Source organism: Biomphalaria glabrata, chromosome 1 (genome assembly GCF_947242115.1).
Source record: "Biomphalaria glabrata chromosome 1, xgBioGlab47.1, whole genome shotgun sequence".
Classification (NCBI taxonomy): domain Eukaryota; kingdom Metazoa; phylum Mollusca; class Gastropoda; family Planorbidae; genus Biomphalaria; species Biomphalaria glabrata.
In genome coordinates, this window is record NC_074711.1 from 6,246,979 (window position 1) to 6,264,401 (window position 17,423).

Sequence of the window (17,423 nt, forward strand, 5' to 3'; positions counted from 1 at the left end):
TCCACTAAAATAATTTAAGAGAAAGGGATTCTTATTAATCAGTAGATAGATTAGATTTAGAATTTATTAACATAAGAAAAAACGTAGACGTCTAGATCAGGATTTTATTGATCTAGTAGAATCTAGATCTAGTCTAGTCTACGAGATTCTAATGTAGACTAGAAATCTAATACAAACAAAACTTTTATTTTTTAAGGTCACCGGAAGTGTATTCGAGGCCGAACTAAGGTTAATAAGGGTTTCGTGTTGATAGGAATACTAATAGTGATTATAAATTCCTATCATCAACAAAGGTAGAGAGTCTAATTTTAGATAGTCTAGGACTAGCTCCAGTAGAAAAAGCAATAAAAATATATGGATCTAGCATCAGATAATTTTATAATAGTTGACTGGTAGATCTAAATTCATGACAATGATTCAAGTGAATTTCCAGTCACAATCACAATGATTCACTACCCGGGCCGTGACAATGCATGCACACACTCACTCAGTCTCAGACACAGTGAGACACCTCAGACACTGATTTGACTGATCAGTACTGATCACAGTCAGTGTTTTATTGTTTTATTCACACTCTGACGCTGCACAGGCACAGTGATTTAAGTGACTAAATCTACTATACTAACTGACTTGTCAGTGACTTGAGCGACTCTGACACTACTACTTGTCTAACTACTGTCTTTTTTTACTGACAGTTAGTGACAAATGAATCTTAACATTGTCATCTCTCATCTGGGCTGGACAGTTACAGAATAGCTGAGGGAGAGTGAGAGTCGAGGGAGGGTGTTCAGAATACTTTATATATATTTTTTTTACAGAATAGTCAATAGATTTTAATGCATAGAATATAATTCAATAGATCTAGATTCTAGTCCTAGATGTCCTAGATTCTAGATGAATACTGAATATGGCTCTCTACTAGTCCTAGGCCTTTGACTGTAGTGTGTCTGGAATCTACATCTAGAAACTAAGATAGTTACTAATGTCAAAACTATTGTCACTATAACTATAGTCACTATAGACTGAGCTACAGACCAATGTTACTATGTAAAGTATGTTTATACTATTTACAGTTAACACTTATTTTGTTTTAAAGGGGCAGGTCCTATTGCTTTAATGTGTGTTAGGATTTTTATAGTATTCTGGATGCTAATAAGGCATTATGCAACATATGTAGATTATATTTTGCAATTCCTTATTTATTGAGAAATGAGAGTCATGCAATATACATAACCCACCAGTTGAAGTATCAAGGTTTATAGTATACAGTTCTTTTCAATTTTTTAAACAATCAAATAATCATAATTTGAGATATTGATCATGAGAAATGGACGAGCTCCCATCCAAATCACAAGAAAGATGATGCTTACTATAAGCTATCCCGACAAGACCAACGTCTAATCTTTCGACTCAGGACCGGACACAACAGAATGCGACAACACATGTTCCGGAAGCTCAAAATTGGAACCAGTGAAATCTGCCCATGTGGAGTATCACCAGAAAATGCCGACCACGTCCTCCAAAACTGCTCTCTCTACCAAGAGGCCCGTATAAGACATTGGCCCCAAATCACCCCAATAGAAAGAAAACTATATGGAGAGCTCCCTGATTTGGAAACCACTGCGCAGTTCATCTCATGTATTGGTCTAGTCATATGAACACTCCAACATAACAATGAGAACGATGAAGAAGAAGAAGAAGAGATATTGATAATGTTTAGTAAAGGAAAAATTCATTATTTACATCTTAGATCCATTATCTTTTTATTTAATGGTGTTATTTTGGATAGATAGAGAAAATTAAGTGCTTAAACTCTATAAATACATTGAAGGCTTATAACTGTAAAAAAATTATCCAAAAAAAAACAAACAAAAAAGAATGCCCTGTATATAATAAAAACTAGAAGCATATAAGGCTTGACTACTTAATTAATATATTCATTTTGAAGATTTTTTTCTTATTGCATATAAGAAATAAATTCTGGTTTAATTTTTTTTTAGATTCTGGAGTAAAGAGAAGGCTGAACCATGCTGCGACTGTGGCCTTTACGCCAAGTTGCTAAAGTTCAGAATGTTTTAGGAGGATTAACACAAATAGGTATTTACACATGTTGATGCATTGCATATAATATATAAGATGTACATGACTATTTATTATTATACATTGCTTGTATGTAATGTTATTAAATAGTTGTATCTTTGGTGTATTATTTATTAGCATATATATATGAAAGCTAGTTTACCAAGTATGGACATTAAAAATAGTTTTCAAATTTTGAATAGCTACTAAATCAACACAGCCAGCCCCTGCTCCAGAACTGGTTGAAGTATTTATTGATGATAAGCAAGTATTTGTAGAACCAGGCACAACAGTTTTGCAGGTAGGATGTTAATAGCAAACAACATTACACAACATTTGTACAAAGTTTAAACACATCATTAAGTACATTGTTTTCTCACAGGCATGTGCTGTGGCAGGCGTGGAAATACCAAGATTCTGTTATCATGACAGGCTCTCAATTGCTGGCAACTGTCGAATGTGTCTTGTTGAAGTAGAAAGGTCACCTAAAGTAAGATCATTGTATACATTCTAAAGACAATGTTAGGCTTGTCTGTGGATAAAAAAAAAATTACTTTCTTTTACTATTTTTATACATTGTTAAAAATGAGGCTTAAATTATTGACAATTGTTCATTTCTGTTGTTATATACTGTGTTATGTCTTGATGGTCGAAAGTATTTAATAAAGTTTACTTTCAGCCTGTGGCATCATGTGCTATGCCAGTGATGAAAGGAATGAAAGTTAAGACAGATTCTCCAATGACTCGTAAAGCAAGGTTTGTTCAGTAGTTAGGGTACTTAATTATTGAAAATAATACAAATATTATCTCAGAAATATCTCCTGAAAACAAAGAATGTCTTTGCAACTGTTTCTTTTATTTATATTTTTGCATACTTCTGAATATTTATGAACTAATCATTTCCCATCTGTAGGGAAGGTGTCATGGAGTTTTTATTGATGAATCATCCTTTAGACTGTCCTATTTGTGATCAGGGAGGTGAATGTGACCTGCAGGTAGGAAGAGTAATGTAATAGTGTCAAATATTTTTTTTTTAATCAGATTAACATTATCTTTTTTTTTTTGTACTTTAAATGGCCAAGTACTAATTATTTAGTAAACAGGTTTTTAATTGGCTTCATCATGTGATATAATTACAAAACTGCAAAAATAGATTATCAGGTGGCCATGAGATAAAAGATTGATTGCTGGAATACCATTTTTGGGAACAGGAAAACTCATTTCTAATGCTTAGAGCTTTATGTTAGAATGATTGAAACAGTTTTAGGTTATTAAATAAGATGGACTAGAAGAAAGTTTTCTGCTATCCTCTAGAGTTAGCAGAATATTTCAAAGTCCTATATAAACTTGGGGAAATCTGGGAATGAGCCTTTCAAGTTTAGCACATTCTTCGTTCCACCCCAAACATTGTGTGAATGTTTTTCTATTAACTCATAACTGTGTTTGCTTGCTATTAGTGAAGTGAATTTTCAAATTAAAGACACTTTGAGAATCAAAATGAAAATTGACTAGGAGACAGTACCTGAGTTTTCTGTCCCTTTTTTTTTTTTTCTAGGACCAGTCCATGGCCTTTGGTAGTGATAGAAGTAGGTTCACAGATAATGCCTTCACAGGAAAACGTGCAGTAGAAGATAAAAATATTGGCCCTCTCATCAAAACCATCATGACTAGATGCATTCAGTGTACCAGGTGTATAAGGTGAGATTGTCCACTTTAGAAGTAGTTCATCATTATATACACCTAGCCACTGTACACACTAATTGATATTAGAAGATAATCTGTTACATTTGTTCATTAAACATAAGTTGTACAATCTTTTGTGTTGTTATGAATTTACCGGTATGCTTTCCTGATAATTAACAGATTTGCGAGTGAAATAGCTGGTGTGGATGATCTGGGTACCAGTGGTAGAGGGACGGACATGCAGGTTGGAACCTATGTGGAGAAAATGTTTAAATCAGAGCTTTCTGGCAATGTGATTGACTTGTGTCCTGTAGGAGCTTTAACCTCGAAACCATATGCTTTCACTGCAAGACCATGGGAGATCAGGTAAGTTCATCATTACGTTAAAGGAATAAAATCTATGACCCATATTAGAAGACACAAGAAAAGTCACAATGCGGGAGAATGTCCTCATTAAAAAAAGGATTTGTCTTCATGATGATGTGCTGGTACAGAGTCATTACTTTTAACAGTATATTTGTGATTCAAATATGTTGACTTGCAATAAAGTCATTGACATAACTTTTAACAGTTGCCTAAGATGGTGATCTGAATCATTTCAGTTTCTTTAACAATAGAAATGGAGAAAACTGTAGTTTATTCTTTTGAACTAATCGTCTCCTCTTCTCAACTAAAAAATGTTATTAAATACAAGCTCACTTTATCTGACGATTCTTCCAAACTAGCTTGAACACACAGTTTCCCCCTTGTTTTAGACATCTTAAATTGTCCGTATATATTTCTAAAAAGTCATTTTGCAACTTAAGTTAAATGATATTTGCTTTTATTGGTGTTCTATAACTGGCAAAAAAATACACAAATCTTGCTTAAAATGCTCAGCAATGTAAGCAATATAAGAAATAACATCAAATGAAGTACCATTAAAGAAAAATGTACATTTTAAATCCTGTAAAGTAATCTATGTGTAGAATGCAAATTAAAATCTTTGTCTTTTTAATGGGCCTTTTCTTCATTCTCATTATATACATTTGTTTCTTTGTGGTAAATGTAACAGAGAATAGTTTTATGGTGTTGTTAATCACATCTGTTGAGCCAAGGTGTTAATCTATTTATTTCTGCAACTAAATATCAGGAAGGTAGAGAGCATTGATGTGATGGATGCTGTGGGAAGCAATATTGTTGTGGGCATGAGAACTAATGAAGTCATGAGAGTACTGCCCAGAGTTAATGAGGTTAGAAAACTTACTTACTTTTTATTTTCAATGAAAATGGATAGAAACAATACATTTTCTGCTATCTGACATAGTTAGCAGAAGGTTTCAAAGTCCAATATTAATATGGGGAATTCTGGGAATGAGTCTTTATAGTTAAGCTCCTTCTTCGTTCCACCCCTAACATTAAAAAAAAAAATGAAACAAAAAAATCGGTGTAGATTAGGTAAATCTGATCTATACTTTTCTACAAATTTAAGTCTATGAAAGTTGTTCTTTAAATCAGGATATCAACGAAGAGTGGATTTCAGACAAAACAAGATTTGCTTATGATGGACTTAAACGCCAAAGGTTAACAACACCATTTATAAATGTCGATGGTCAGTTAGTACCAACAGACTGGGAGACTGCATTTGTCAAAGTAGCAGAGAAGGTGAGTTTATTAGTTTGCAAATAATTACAAAACTTGATTTAAAGCATTGTCATAAAAAATATTTCCTTGGTGTTTCTTTACTTATCCACTGATCAAACAGCAACTTAATGGATGAACTCAAACTCATTGTAAAGCAAATTACAAGCAACTAAAATTATTATTTAAACAACTCTCGAACTCATTGTAAAGCAAGCTACAGCAACAAAAATTATTATTAAAACTACAAAACCTTTTTATAGATCTTAGCTCTACATGTTCAGAACACAAAACTCACTCAAATGTCAAAAACCTGACACTCTCACAAGTCATGTTCATTTACAACTCCATTAGTCCAACCAGTCGGCATGTCAACACAGGTTTACCTTAGGTCATTAAGGTCAGCCAATACACATACACCAGTCTGTCACCATACTGCTACAAAGATCACCTAGAACGATATATATATATATATATATATATATATATATATATATATATATATATATATATATATAAACAGAAAGTATGTATGTATGTCCCGCATAGAAATCAAAATCATTTGAACAATCTTGATAAAACTTGGCATGAATGTTCCTTAGATCATTGCGGAGACCGGGGGGCCTGAAAAATAAAAAAAAAAAGCTAAATTATCTCTATTTAAACCCATTTTCACAGTATTTTATATTTGATATGAATATAAAGGCTTAACGGGTAAATGTAACAGCTTAACTGGTAAACCCATTTTCGCAATCTACTTTTATTTTCCTTTCGAAGAAAAAAAAACTTGAAAGGAACATTAGCCAAGTTTGACATAGATCTAACTCCTATCCACTAGATTAATTATATTTATTTATTTACCGTAATAACCCTATTCTGTGGTGGGACTATGGGGTGAAAGGAAGAAGAGAACTGTGTGTGATGATTGCTGGTTGTTTATAGTCGCCTTGTTTTCTAAGTGACATATTAAACTTGTGTCTTGCCATTGTTCCCTTTTCGTTGAGTTGCCTTACATTGTTATGACACTATTTCTTTAAAGTTGTGACATGTATACTACCCCTCAGGTCAAGAAAGTGGATCCCAAGTTAATAGCTGGAGTAGCTGGGAGCACTGCTGATGCTGAGGCCATGGTTTGCTTGAAGGACATGATCAACCGTCTTGGAGGAGAGCTGCTCTGTACTGAAGACTCATTCCCCTTGAATCGCTCTGGGTTAGTACATGTGTACGAAAGAAGACTTCCTGAAGAATGTTGTGAAGATTTTAAGTTTTTTTTTTTTAAATGTATTTTTTGTTTAAAGCAATGTGGATGTTCTGGCCTCTTGTCATGTATTTAACAGCCTTTTATCATGATGACTTTCAAGGAACAATGTCCATATCAACACACCTAGTTTGTTCGAAATGCTTAAGGGCAGTAACAATAGCCTTCACAGTGTAATATTCTAGAAGTGCAATGAGAGATAAAGAAATGTGGAAGATTCAACAGGTCAACACGCTGGGTTTTTAAATCTAGCCAGATTGTGGTCATTTATTAGTACTGCCAAGTCATCAAAGTGCACAGTTTTATATATAAATATGGACTAGAAGAAAGTTTTCTGCTATCCTCTTGAGTTAGCAGAATATTTCAAAGTCCTATATAAACTTGGGGAAATCTGGGAATGAGCCTTTCAAGTTTAGCACATTCTTCGTTCCACTCCAGACATTGTGTGAATGTTTTAATATTAACTCATAACTGTATTTGCTTGCCATTTTTTGCTTGAATTTTAAAATTAAAGACACTTTGAGAATCAAAAATTAAAAAAAGAAAAATCCATTTTTTTAAAAGTTAATTTTCATTCTAGACAAAAGTGTGACTAAGGCCTTTCTTGGGTAAATTACTGCACATTCTGTAGTGTGTTAATTCATTTTTGTTTGTAAAATGTTTGTTTGTTTGTTTGTAAAATGTTTTACATGTTTCGGATGTTTTAGACAAAAGTTTGACTGAGGCCTGTCTTGGGTAAATTACTGTACATTCTGTATTGTATTAATTCATTTTCATGAGGATAGAGTCTGTGTTTTCATAATGTATTTACTAGTTATTTTAGTTTTAAGAATTCTCAAGCAAATAATAAATACAAGAACAGTTGCGTTTTTTTTTTTAAAAACCTTTTACCAGATAACCCAACATTTTCACAAACTAGGGACTGTAATGCCTTTGCAGTTCTTTGTTTCACCATTATTTTCTAAGCAGTACAAGATTTCTAGCTACTGTTTATTTCAAAGAATGAATTACATCTTTGCTAGGACTAATTTGAACAAGTGCTCCTTCTTCCCTAGTACCATTAGAGCATGGAACTGGTTGCCTGAATCATTCAGGAAAACCAATGAGTCGGCAGAGTTTGAGTCCCTAATTAACATGCTCAACTATTTTAACATGTGGATGGTTTAGGACGTAATGATTTTTCTCTTTTGAAGGAATGTTAAAAGACAAGAAGATTATAAGATTTAGCACAGTCCACTAATAGTCACTGAGATTTTGAATTTTGGGATCTTTGAGCGCCTCTGAGTCCACCCAGCTCTAATGGGTACCTGACAATAGTTGGGGAAAAGAAAAGGCAGTTGGTCATTGTGCTTTACTTTTACTAATATTTACTGTCTGTCTAGTAATGTAAACATTTATGACGTACCAATACATTCTAATTATTATTACTTGTTTTGATTCATACAGCATCGACTTCAGGTCTAATTACATCTTCAACACAACAATAGGAGGCATAGAACAGGCTGATGTAGTTTTGCTGATAGGCACAAATCCAAGATTAGAGGCGCCTTTGATCAATGCTCGTATCAGGAAAACGTATGTACATCTAGATGAAAAATATACCCTATGTAAATATTACTCAGTTGTAGAGAATCAATTTATAAGTAATGTTAATGAAAATATTGTTGTCATTAATGCAGTAAAAACTTCTTAAAATCTAGGGTTGTTTACAAGTTAATTTGTTATTTTACAAGCATCTTAACTTCAGCATTTTTTTCCCTCTTCAGATGGATACACAGTGAAGTTTGTGTTGGGGTTCTTGGAGCTCCAGTCGACCTTTCTTATGAATATCAAGTTAGTTGTTTTTTTTAAGTGCTCTGTGATTTGGAAGAGTATTACCATATATTTCTTAACAATGTTATATTTTGTGTTGATGCTACATGGCATTATTATGTGTTTCTTATTAGATGCACTGTACAAAGTTCATAACCTTGTTTTAAAGATGGCAATATTAAAAAACAAACATTTTGAATCTAAAAGCATGCTAAACTATTGAGTAAATACATAACACAAGATAATTCATTGACTAATTTTTATCAGTTTTATTTAGATTTCCTGTCAGTGATTAGTATCCTGCTGCTCTAGTGTCTCTCTTCTGTCTCCCACCAATTTTTCCTTTTTTGCAGTTGTCCTATTAGCTCAGACACAATGATCATTGTTTTTATGACTTAGTTATTGTGCTGCAAATGTTATTACACAGATTATCATATTACAATTTCCAGCCATTTAGGCTGTCCTATAAGCTATAGTTTCTAACAGAAATTATGTTCTGCTAAAGGGGCTTGATACTTTTTATTAATGACTTCTATGCTGTTCACAGTATCTTGGTGACAGTTTCATAGTTTTGAAAGATCTGGCTGCAGGCACTCACCCAATGTGCAAAGTAAGTATAGAAACTTGTATGCTTTGTGTATCTATTAGTTGTTCTATTAATTTGAATGTAAATTTATAATAATCTGTATCTTTTAATTGATTAATTTATCTCAGACAAACAACATGCTTCACTACATTTAAGAACATTAAGACTTTGTTTTTTTTTTAGGTTAGTTTGTCATTTTACTTCTGTGTTTATGTCGTATGTAATTATAGTGCCTTGAGCCTGCATTTTGTTTTTTAGCAGCCCTATTTAAATTGAATTATTATTATTATTATTATAAATCGAACCATAAAAAAGAATAATTCAACATCTCATTGCCATTCATTGAGAAAGAATTTAAACTTTTTTTTTGGTATGCTCTTGGAATTTAAAATTAGACTTATTCCTTTTCTACAAACCAAGTCCAGCATTGGTCTGTGAACCTGATCTATCTCTAGCTTCAATAAAAACATGAATGCTTGGAGAAGATAGAGTCTTACACAGGAATGTGGAATGTTCATTTGCTGAAAAGGATGCAGTTATTGTAAATTTTTGAAAAGAGAAGAGCTGGATGATAGCCTTCATAGGTTGTTGTTGTGTATACATCAGACTTTGTCTCGATGACCCAGCTTGAATCCAGACAGCCGTTATTTACTAGCTTAAGGCATAACAATCTCCATTCCTGAAATAATATCTTAAACTTATTCAATTAAGTGGTTGATGCTGAATTTCAGAACAAAACCATTTAACTAGGATGACAATAGAGGACATATGAATTATAATGAATTAAAATGTCTCTTACTTCTGGACACTGTCTTGATTTCCTTTCAAATTCTTAGGAAAGAAAAATGCACTAAAGATTGTTTTCTATTGAGCTACAAATAAACTCCCTTATTTTACCCCTCTTAGAAACTTGAGGTTTTCTTTTCTATGCCCAATGTAACATTTTCTTTTGGAAAAAAAAAAGAATTTATTTACAGTGATTGCATAGAGATTTATACTTGAAATTAATTCTCAAATTTTAGAATTTTTCAAAACATTGGATTATAATGTTTCACTAAATAGCTTTCTAATATTTCAATTCTTATTCTACAGGCATTGGCCAGTGCTAACAAACCAATGATTATCTTGGGGACAGACTGCCTTCAGGGAACAGAGAATGGAGTAATTTATAATGCAGTAAAGGATATAGCAGAACGACTCAGGAAGAATCTGAAACATAAAGATTGGAAAATTTTCAATTTATTACAGAAGGTGATTTAATTTTAAAAAAAATGTTCTCTACTTGACCAACTAATCAATGAATAACAAAGATCCTGTGTGTTTTGGACTGTTTGTGCCTGTTTTTACTGTAATAATAAGAGAAAAGGTGGGCAGGTTATTTAGCTGTGAAAGCTAAATAGGTTCTGATAAAATCACCAAATTATTGGTGTAAAAGATGCACTGAGGAGAGACAAGGAAGAGACATGAGACAGAAAATATGTAAATTTTTAGTGTTTCTTGTTTAAATAATTATTTTACTAGTGTTTCTACATACATCAACTTTCAGATCGAATCTGTGTATATTTAAAAACAAAATATATATTCAGTTTTGTTTTAAAGAAGCTTGTTCAAGTTATATATCTTATATAATACAGACGTTACTTCAAAAAAGAAGATGATTACGTCCTACGCGTCATGCATTTAGTCATGCATATTAACCAATGACTTAAATTCTGCCAAGTCACTGGTTTTCCTGGCTAGCTCAGGCAACCCATTCCATGCTCTAATAGCACTAGGGAAGAAGGAGTATTTGTACAAATTTGTCCTAGCATATGGGACGAGGAATGTGCCTTTATCTTTGTGTCTTTCAGAGTATTTTATTAAATTTTGTTTTTGTATTTGAAGATTATGGTTCAGTGTTTGATGTATTATTGCTACTTTACTTTTGAGCCTTCTGTCCTGAAGGCTTTCTAAATTTAGTGATTTTACTAAAGGTGTTACTCTAGTCAAATGTGAATATTCGTTTGTTATGAATCGCACTGCTCTATTTTGTGTCTGTTCTAGTTTCTTAATGTTTTCTTGAGTTGAGGGGTCCCAAACAGAGGATGCATATTCTATTATTGGCCTAACCAAGGTTAAATAACATTTTAGTTTTATGTTCTTATTTGATTTATAGAAATTTCTTTTAATAAATCCTAATGCTTTGTTTGATTTTTGTGTAGTTTCTTCAATATGTGGATTCCATGACAGTTTTTTCATTTATTATAACACCTAGGTATTTTGCGTTTTTAGTCTGTGTTACTGGTTTGCCATGAATAAGATAAGTGGAATTAATTTGTTTTAGTTTTTTTGTTACTCTTAACAACTGACATTTTTCTGGGTGGAAAGACATGCTCCAATTTGATTCCCATTTCTGTAATTCATCTAATTCTCTTTGTAAAATATCTGTGTCTTGTGTTGTTTTTATTGTTCTATATATTATGCAATCGTCTGCAAATAATCTGACTTTTGTTCCTGAAGTAATGCAATTTGGTAAATCATTTATGTAAATTAAAAATAGTAGTGGACCCAAGACTGTTCCTTGAGGTACACCTGAGTTTACTGTTATCGGTGTTGATTTAGAGCCATTTATTATTACAGTTTGTTCTCTCCCTATCAGAAAGTCTTTAATCCACTGATGCAGTGGACCATTAATGCCGAAATATTTTAATTTTTTAAGCAAACTATGGTGGTGAACTTTGTCAAAAGCCTTAGAAAAATCTAGTAAGATAGCATCTATTTGTTCACTATTATCTAAACCATTTGAAAAATCATCAATTAGTCCTATTAGTTGTGTTTCACATGATCTATATTTCCTAAAGCCATGTTGGTATGTTGTGAGGACATTATGTTTGTCTAAGTGGTTTATGATGTTGCTACATATTATGTGTTCTAGGATTTTACATGTGATGCTGGTAAGTGATACTGGTCTGTAGTTTCCTGGGTCAGATTTTTCTCCTTTTTTTAAATAGGGGAGTGACATTAGCTTCTTTCCAGTCCTTTGGTACTCTGCCCTGGTTAAGTGAAGCCTGAAAGAGTATTTTGAACACTGGGGCTAGCTCATTACTTAGTTCTTTGAGTAATCTAGCTGGAATACCATCAGGTCCAGAAGCTTTATTTGGTTTGGTGTTGGCTAATAGTTTTTGAATTCCATTTTCTTGTACTACTATATCTTCTATGTTGTCTACTTGGTTCAAATTCAGTAATATGTCTTTGTCTCCTGGGGCTGAGAATGCTGATGCAAAGTATTTGTTAAGAATGTTTGCTTTAGTTTCATTATCATTATGTATTATGTTATGTTCATCTTTTAATGGCGCTACGCCTGTTGTTTCCATTTTCTTAGACTTAATGTATGACCATAGGTTTTTGTTGTTATCTTTAGATATTACATTGTTTATGTATTCACTCTGCAGCTGTCTGCTTACTTTTTGGGTTAAGTGTTTAATTTTTATATACTTTTTGTAAACTCTTTCTGCATTTGTTTCTTTAAATTTTCTATATAGGTTTTCCTTCTGTTTACAAAGCTTCTTTAGTCTATTATTAAACCAGCATTTATTTATTTTGTTTGATGTGTATTTAGTTGGTATATGATTTTCTATAATGCTTTTAAGATGGTTTTTAATGAAATTCCAGAGGTCATCGACTGGTTGGTTAATGTCTTTTTCTAATAAGAATGTTTGTTGAAAGTTTAATGCAGCTTGGTGTAGTTGTGTTAGGTTACATTTATTCCAGAGTAAGATTTTTCTTTTGGGTTTTGTATTGGCTACTGCTTTTATCTGACTGTGTATTTTTATGATCTCATGGTCTGATAGACCAGGGATAATATCATAATCAACTACTAATCCAGGTCTGTTGGTTAAGAAGAGATCTAATGTGTTGTTTAATCTAGTTGGCTTTTTAATGATTTGATCTAAACTTAGGTTGTGTAAAGTTTCTATGAAAATCTCATTTATGTCCTTAAGGTTTTGGTGTTTATCTATGGTTAGTGTTTTCCAATTTATATCAGGTAGGTTGAAATCACCCATAATCCAAAAAACTGCATTTTTATTTGTCTCTTTAAGTGTAGTAATCTGATTACATAGTTCCTGCATGTATTCTAAACTAGAATTTGGTGGTCTGTAAATGCTGCCTATTATTAGGGATGTTGAGGTGGTATTAATTTTACAAAATGTTGATTCTATATTTTTTGAGTTAGGTAAGGTAATTTCTTCTGCTATAAGAGTGTTTTTTATTGCTAAAAGAACTCCTCCATGATTATCAGCCCTATCTTTTCTAAAAATTTCATAATTACTATTGAAAATTTCTGCATTATAAATTTCAGGATGTAGCCAAGTTTCTGTGCCTGCAATTATGTCTGGTTTCTCACATTCTAATAAAATTTCTAAGTCTGCTGTTTTGTTCCTTATGCTTGAAAATTTATTACTAAGGTTTTAAGGTATTTTGGTGTTACTTCTTTAGTAGGTTTGTTTAGTGAGGCTGTTGTATTAATTTTAGTAGATTTAGGTTTAACAGGAGTGGATCTGGCTAGTGGTTGGTGAGTTTGGTTTGGGACGGTGTTTAGGATGTTGTATGGGTTAGAAGTGTCTGCATCAAAGGAATCAAACAGTCCTGATGTAAACTGAGGTAACCCACACGGTACACAGTGCCATGATGCATCTTTGTTTGCATCTTTATATATTAATAATACAATATGCCTACATCAGTTAAGCTATACTAGCTGTTTTGAGCTACAAACCATTGACCAGCTATCAACTCTTAGGGCTACTGACCACAGATATTAAATAAATCTCAAACTTAATTTTTTAAAAAGTTTTGCCATTTCTCATAAGTTAATATAATGTGTTGATAGTCGTGTCGCAACTGTTTTTCTCGTGAGCTATTGCTGTAGAAACAATGTAGCTAGATTGTGACTGTTTCATAGGTGAGCTTATTTGAATAATTTAGTCCACTTGATCAATTAAAATTAACAGTTTGTCAGGAACAAATTTGTGACATTGTGGTTTTTTGTTTGGAAAAAGAAAATGTTTGCTGTTTTAAATTTGTTTGGAATAAGGAAATTTTGTGATTGTCTTGACAAATATTTATAACAATTACATTTTGCAAAACAAGGTTTTTAATTATAAACTAGCAATATGACTTTAAAATCTTTAAAAAGATCGATGTCATTATACAATGATTTCATGCTTGCTTACTTTATCCAGAATGCTTCTCAAGTTGGTGCTCTGGACCTTGGTTATCAGCCTGGTGTCTCAGGTTTAAAAGCACTCCAAGCTGAGCTGATTTTCTTGTTGGGAGCAGACGCTGGCACTGTGTCCAAAGACAAGATAAATCCATCTTCTTCTGTTATTTATATTGGTAAGATTTTTAAGCCAGATGATGTTAAGGTCATCTTTTTCTATGACCAATATTTAATGAGGGTGTCATGTGGTCAGCACAATAGATAACTGCTTTTACTTTCTTCATCTAATGTGAGTTGGGTGGACTTCTGAAATTCAAAATCAGTCTTTACCAAGATTAAAAACTGAGATCCCTTGGTTTGGAAGCCAAGCACCTTACCACTCAGCCACCACTCCTCTATATTTTTAAGACGTCTGTTTAAATCATTAGTCTAAGGAGTATTCAAATAAATTGTTTTAAATTAATATATATTTGTCAAAGAACATGGTGGCTGAAGAGGTGTAAAGTGATAGGTAAATGAACCAAGAATGTTAGAGTTCCAATCCTGGTGAAGTGTGATTTTTATTATGTATATAAGGACACATTTAATCATAAAGCTAAAATGGATGTCAGATTTTTGTAGGGAAGAGTGAAGACTGTTGGTCATTGTTCTAGTCACTTGTGCCAACCTTTTATGCTTTGGCCACAAGTAAACTTAACTATATCTTTCTAGTAAATCATTTGGACACTCAACTCGCCTATATGACACAGAACATTTTAATCACTTTATTTATATGATTAATGAAATTGATATGCCAGAACATGTATCATTTTTAACAATTTACAAATTTTCTTCAAATGATGAATTTTAGTTTTCTTTTTCTTAATAAGTGTTTCTTTAAGAATTCAATAAAAAAAAGTTTTATTTAAGAAGTCCACACTAACTGTTGCAGTCATTACTTATATCTTTTGTATTTCTAGGACATCATGGAGACTATGGGGCTCAGATAGCTGATGTTGTTTTGCCTGCCGCAGCTTACACTGAAAAAGATGCCATCTATGTGAACACAGAAGGAAGAGTCCAACTTGCCCGCCAAGCTGTGAACCCACCAGGCATGGCAAGACATGACTGGAAAATTATTCGAGCCTTATCTGAGGTCAGGCTTTTTATTTTTTTTCAATCTGAAAAACAATATAATTTCTTTTTTACCTTTTTCTTGTAACTTTAAAACATTTACTGTAAATGAGTACAATTATTTGTTGACACATTTTGATTTTCTTCTCCACGTATTCATATGTTAATTTTCATTCAATGTCGAGGTTTTATAAAAGCTTTGCTGTGTATTCAGATCTTAGGTGTTGCTTTGCCATATGACAAATTGGCTGATGTGCGTGCCAGGCTAGGTGAGATTTCTCCAACATTTGATCAGCCAGGGCAAGTTAATGAATCTGGCTTTGAGGCTCAAGCTTACCAACTCCAAACAGTAAGTGACTCCATTGGTTGTTTCATTTCAAAGTCAATCTCATAGAACTCTGCCAGTCGGACGCTTCCTCTTTGAGCTTAAGTACAAATACATCCTCTCAGATTTTTGTAAAACCTGCTGGTCCCTGGTAAAGCCTTTGGTTGCCAAAAATCTTAAAGGTTGGAATTAATTATTTTTTTTTTATATCCCAGCCCTATATGTCACCTGATATTTTTTAGTGAGATATATTTAAATCTTCGTACAGTTTGGCACATAGGGCAAGCTAACTCCATAGAGATTTTTTATTGGTGACTTCCACAACCTCTCCTCAACTGGCGCCATGGATTTGAGTAGTTAAACGCTGAGGTGTCAATTGTAGTCAAACTGAATTTCCATTTGATTGGACCAAATAAAAATTATATCTGAAAAGGTGCAACGCCATGTTATACATGGACGGCCTTGTTTTCGCTTTTCTCTTTTTGGCTTCCATGTTATCCATGTTATGCTTGACATTGGTAAAGGAGTTTTGTTTTGTCAAAGGATATGTCCATGCATCTCAAATGATGTTCGGTCACCACTTCACTTAGAGGTGAGTGCCCATGTCGCAAAGGATTTCTCTGTTGGTGGCAGGATCTCAGTATGTTATTCCTAGGATCGTTCTCCGCCATTGCTACTGAGCTACGTTTTCAACCTTTATGAATGACTTCTTTGTGTCTAGCAAGCGTAAGTGGCTATTGGGACAATGATTGTATTGTTAGCGAGAATCAAAGCAAATTATGGTTGTGTCCAGTCCCTACAACATGAGGACATCAACTGCTAAATCATAATAGAACATTTGCTACTAAGTTTTTTGTTATTTTTAAAATGTAAAAAAAATCATTATTATCAATCTTGTAGGAAATCAAGGACCCTATTGTCAACGTTAACACAGCCATTTCCCCAACCATGCTGAAACTGAAAGACTTCTACATGACTGATCCCATTTCCAGAGCCTCCCTGACAATGGCTAAGTGTATCCAGGCATGTAAGGAGTCAGAGAAGAACCCATACTCAAAGCAAGAGGCCAAGGCCTAACTTTTCTGTTGTGTGTAGCATTCTAGGATATTTCAATATTTAATGTGGAGACACCCTGCAGGAAATGACCATTTCTTCAAATTGTTTTAACAATTCAGTCCACAAAAAGCAGCCATTGTGATCCCTTCATTTCTATTATCACCAGGAGAGACCAATAACAAAGTGAATGGACAGCAGAAGTTTCTCAGTTTTTCTCTTTCTACTTTAAAAGGAAGTAATTGTTTATGTTAAGTTTTTAACTTATTTCTGGGTTTAAATGCTTATACAAGTATTTGTTGACAGCAGCTGTATGTTTCTTGATTTTACATGCATATTAACATTGTCTAAGACTTAGGTAGGACACAACTGTGACTAACATTTGTATACAGACACTGACTGGAAATGTATGCAGAAAGATCACCAACATGCAGTTCTAAATGTGTTTTTAGGCTTGCTAACTCTATATATTTAGATGAATGAACAGTGTTTGTTAATTGTATAACATGTGAAATAATGGGACAGCGATGTCCTGTTTTGTAAATATTGTTTAGCTATAGGTCAGTGCACTCTGTTGAGTCTGCTGGGTTTTCGATAACCAAAATAAAGAGAGAATTTAAAATATTGGTATTTGTAACTTTACATTTCTTTCTGTTTAAATTCAACACTTTAACACCTCAAGGTTTTAAAATTTACT

At 33.1% G+C, this 17,423-nt stretch overlaps 1 protein-coding gene across 3 annotated transcripts; it reads left to right on the top strand.

Moving 5' to 3' along the window:
- Positions 1 to 44: 44 nt before the first annotated feature.
- LOC106061606 (NADH-ubiquinone oxidoreductase 75 kDa subunit, mitochondrial-like) lies at positions 45 to 17,350 on the top strand. 3 transcript variants are annotated; one of them, XM_013219788.2, is made up of 19 exons: positions 45 to 293; positions 2,001 to 2,097; positions 2,283 to 2,380; positions 2,462 to 2,569; positions 2,759 to 2,835; positions 2,993 to 3,074; positions 3,635 to 3,777; positions 3,943 to 4,128; positions 4,895 to 4,994; positions 5,260 to 5,406; positions 6,447 to 6,592; positions 8,087 to 8,215; positions 8,407 to 8,473; positions 9,000 to 9,062; positions 10,131 to 10,289; positions 14,258 to 14,411; positions 15,195 to 15,370; positions 15,563 to 15,697; positions 16,574 to 17,350. In XM_013219788.2, the coding sequence occupies exons 2-19, from the start codon at positions 2,028 to 2,030 to the stop codon at positions 16,748 to 16,750; spliced, it is 2,217 nt and encodes a 738-aa protein (XP_013075242.2). In that variant the 5' UTR covers positions 45 to 293; positions 2,001 to 2,027; the 3' UTR covers positions 16,751 to 17,350. The 3 variants fall into 3 exon arrangements, with proteins under 3 accessions (XP_013075242.2, XP_013075244.2, XP_055874658.1); XM_013219790.2 differs by having other exon boundaries at positions 45 to 228; XM_056018683.1 differs by lacking the exon at positions 45 to 293 and adding an exon at positions 923 to 1,052.
- The last annotated feature ends 73 nt before the right edge of the window (positions 17,351 to 17,423 follow it).

Coding starts and splice junctions, on each gene's coding strand:
- LOC106061606 (XM_013219788.2), top strand. CDS start 2,028: ATGCTGCGACTGTGGCCTTTACGCCAAGTTGCTAAAGTTCAGAATGTT. Junction 2,098..2,282: donor AGGAGGATTAACACAAATAG/GTATTTACACAT, acceptor AATTTTGAATAG/CTACTAAATCAACACAGCCA. Junction 9,063..10,130: donor GCACTCACCCAATGTGCAAA/GTAAGTATAGAA, acceptor CTTATTCTACAG/GCATTGGCCAGTGCTAACAA.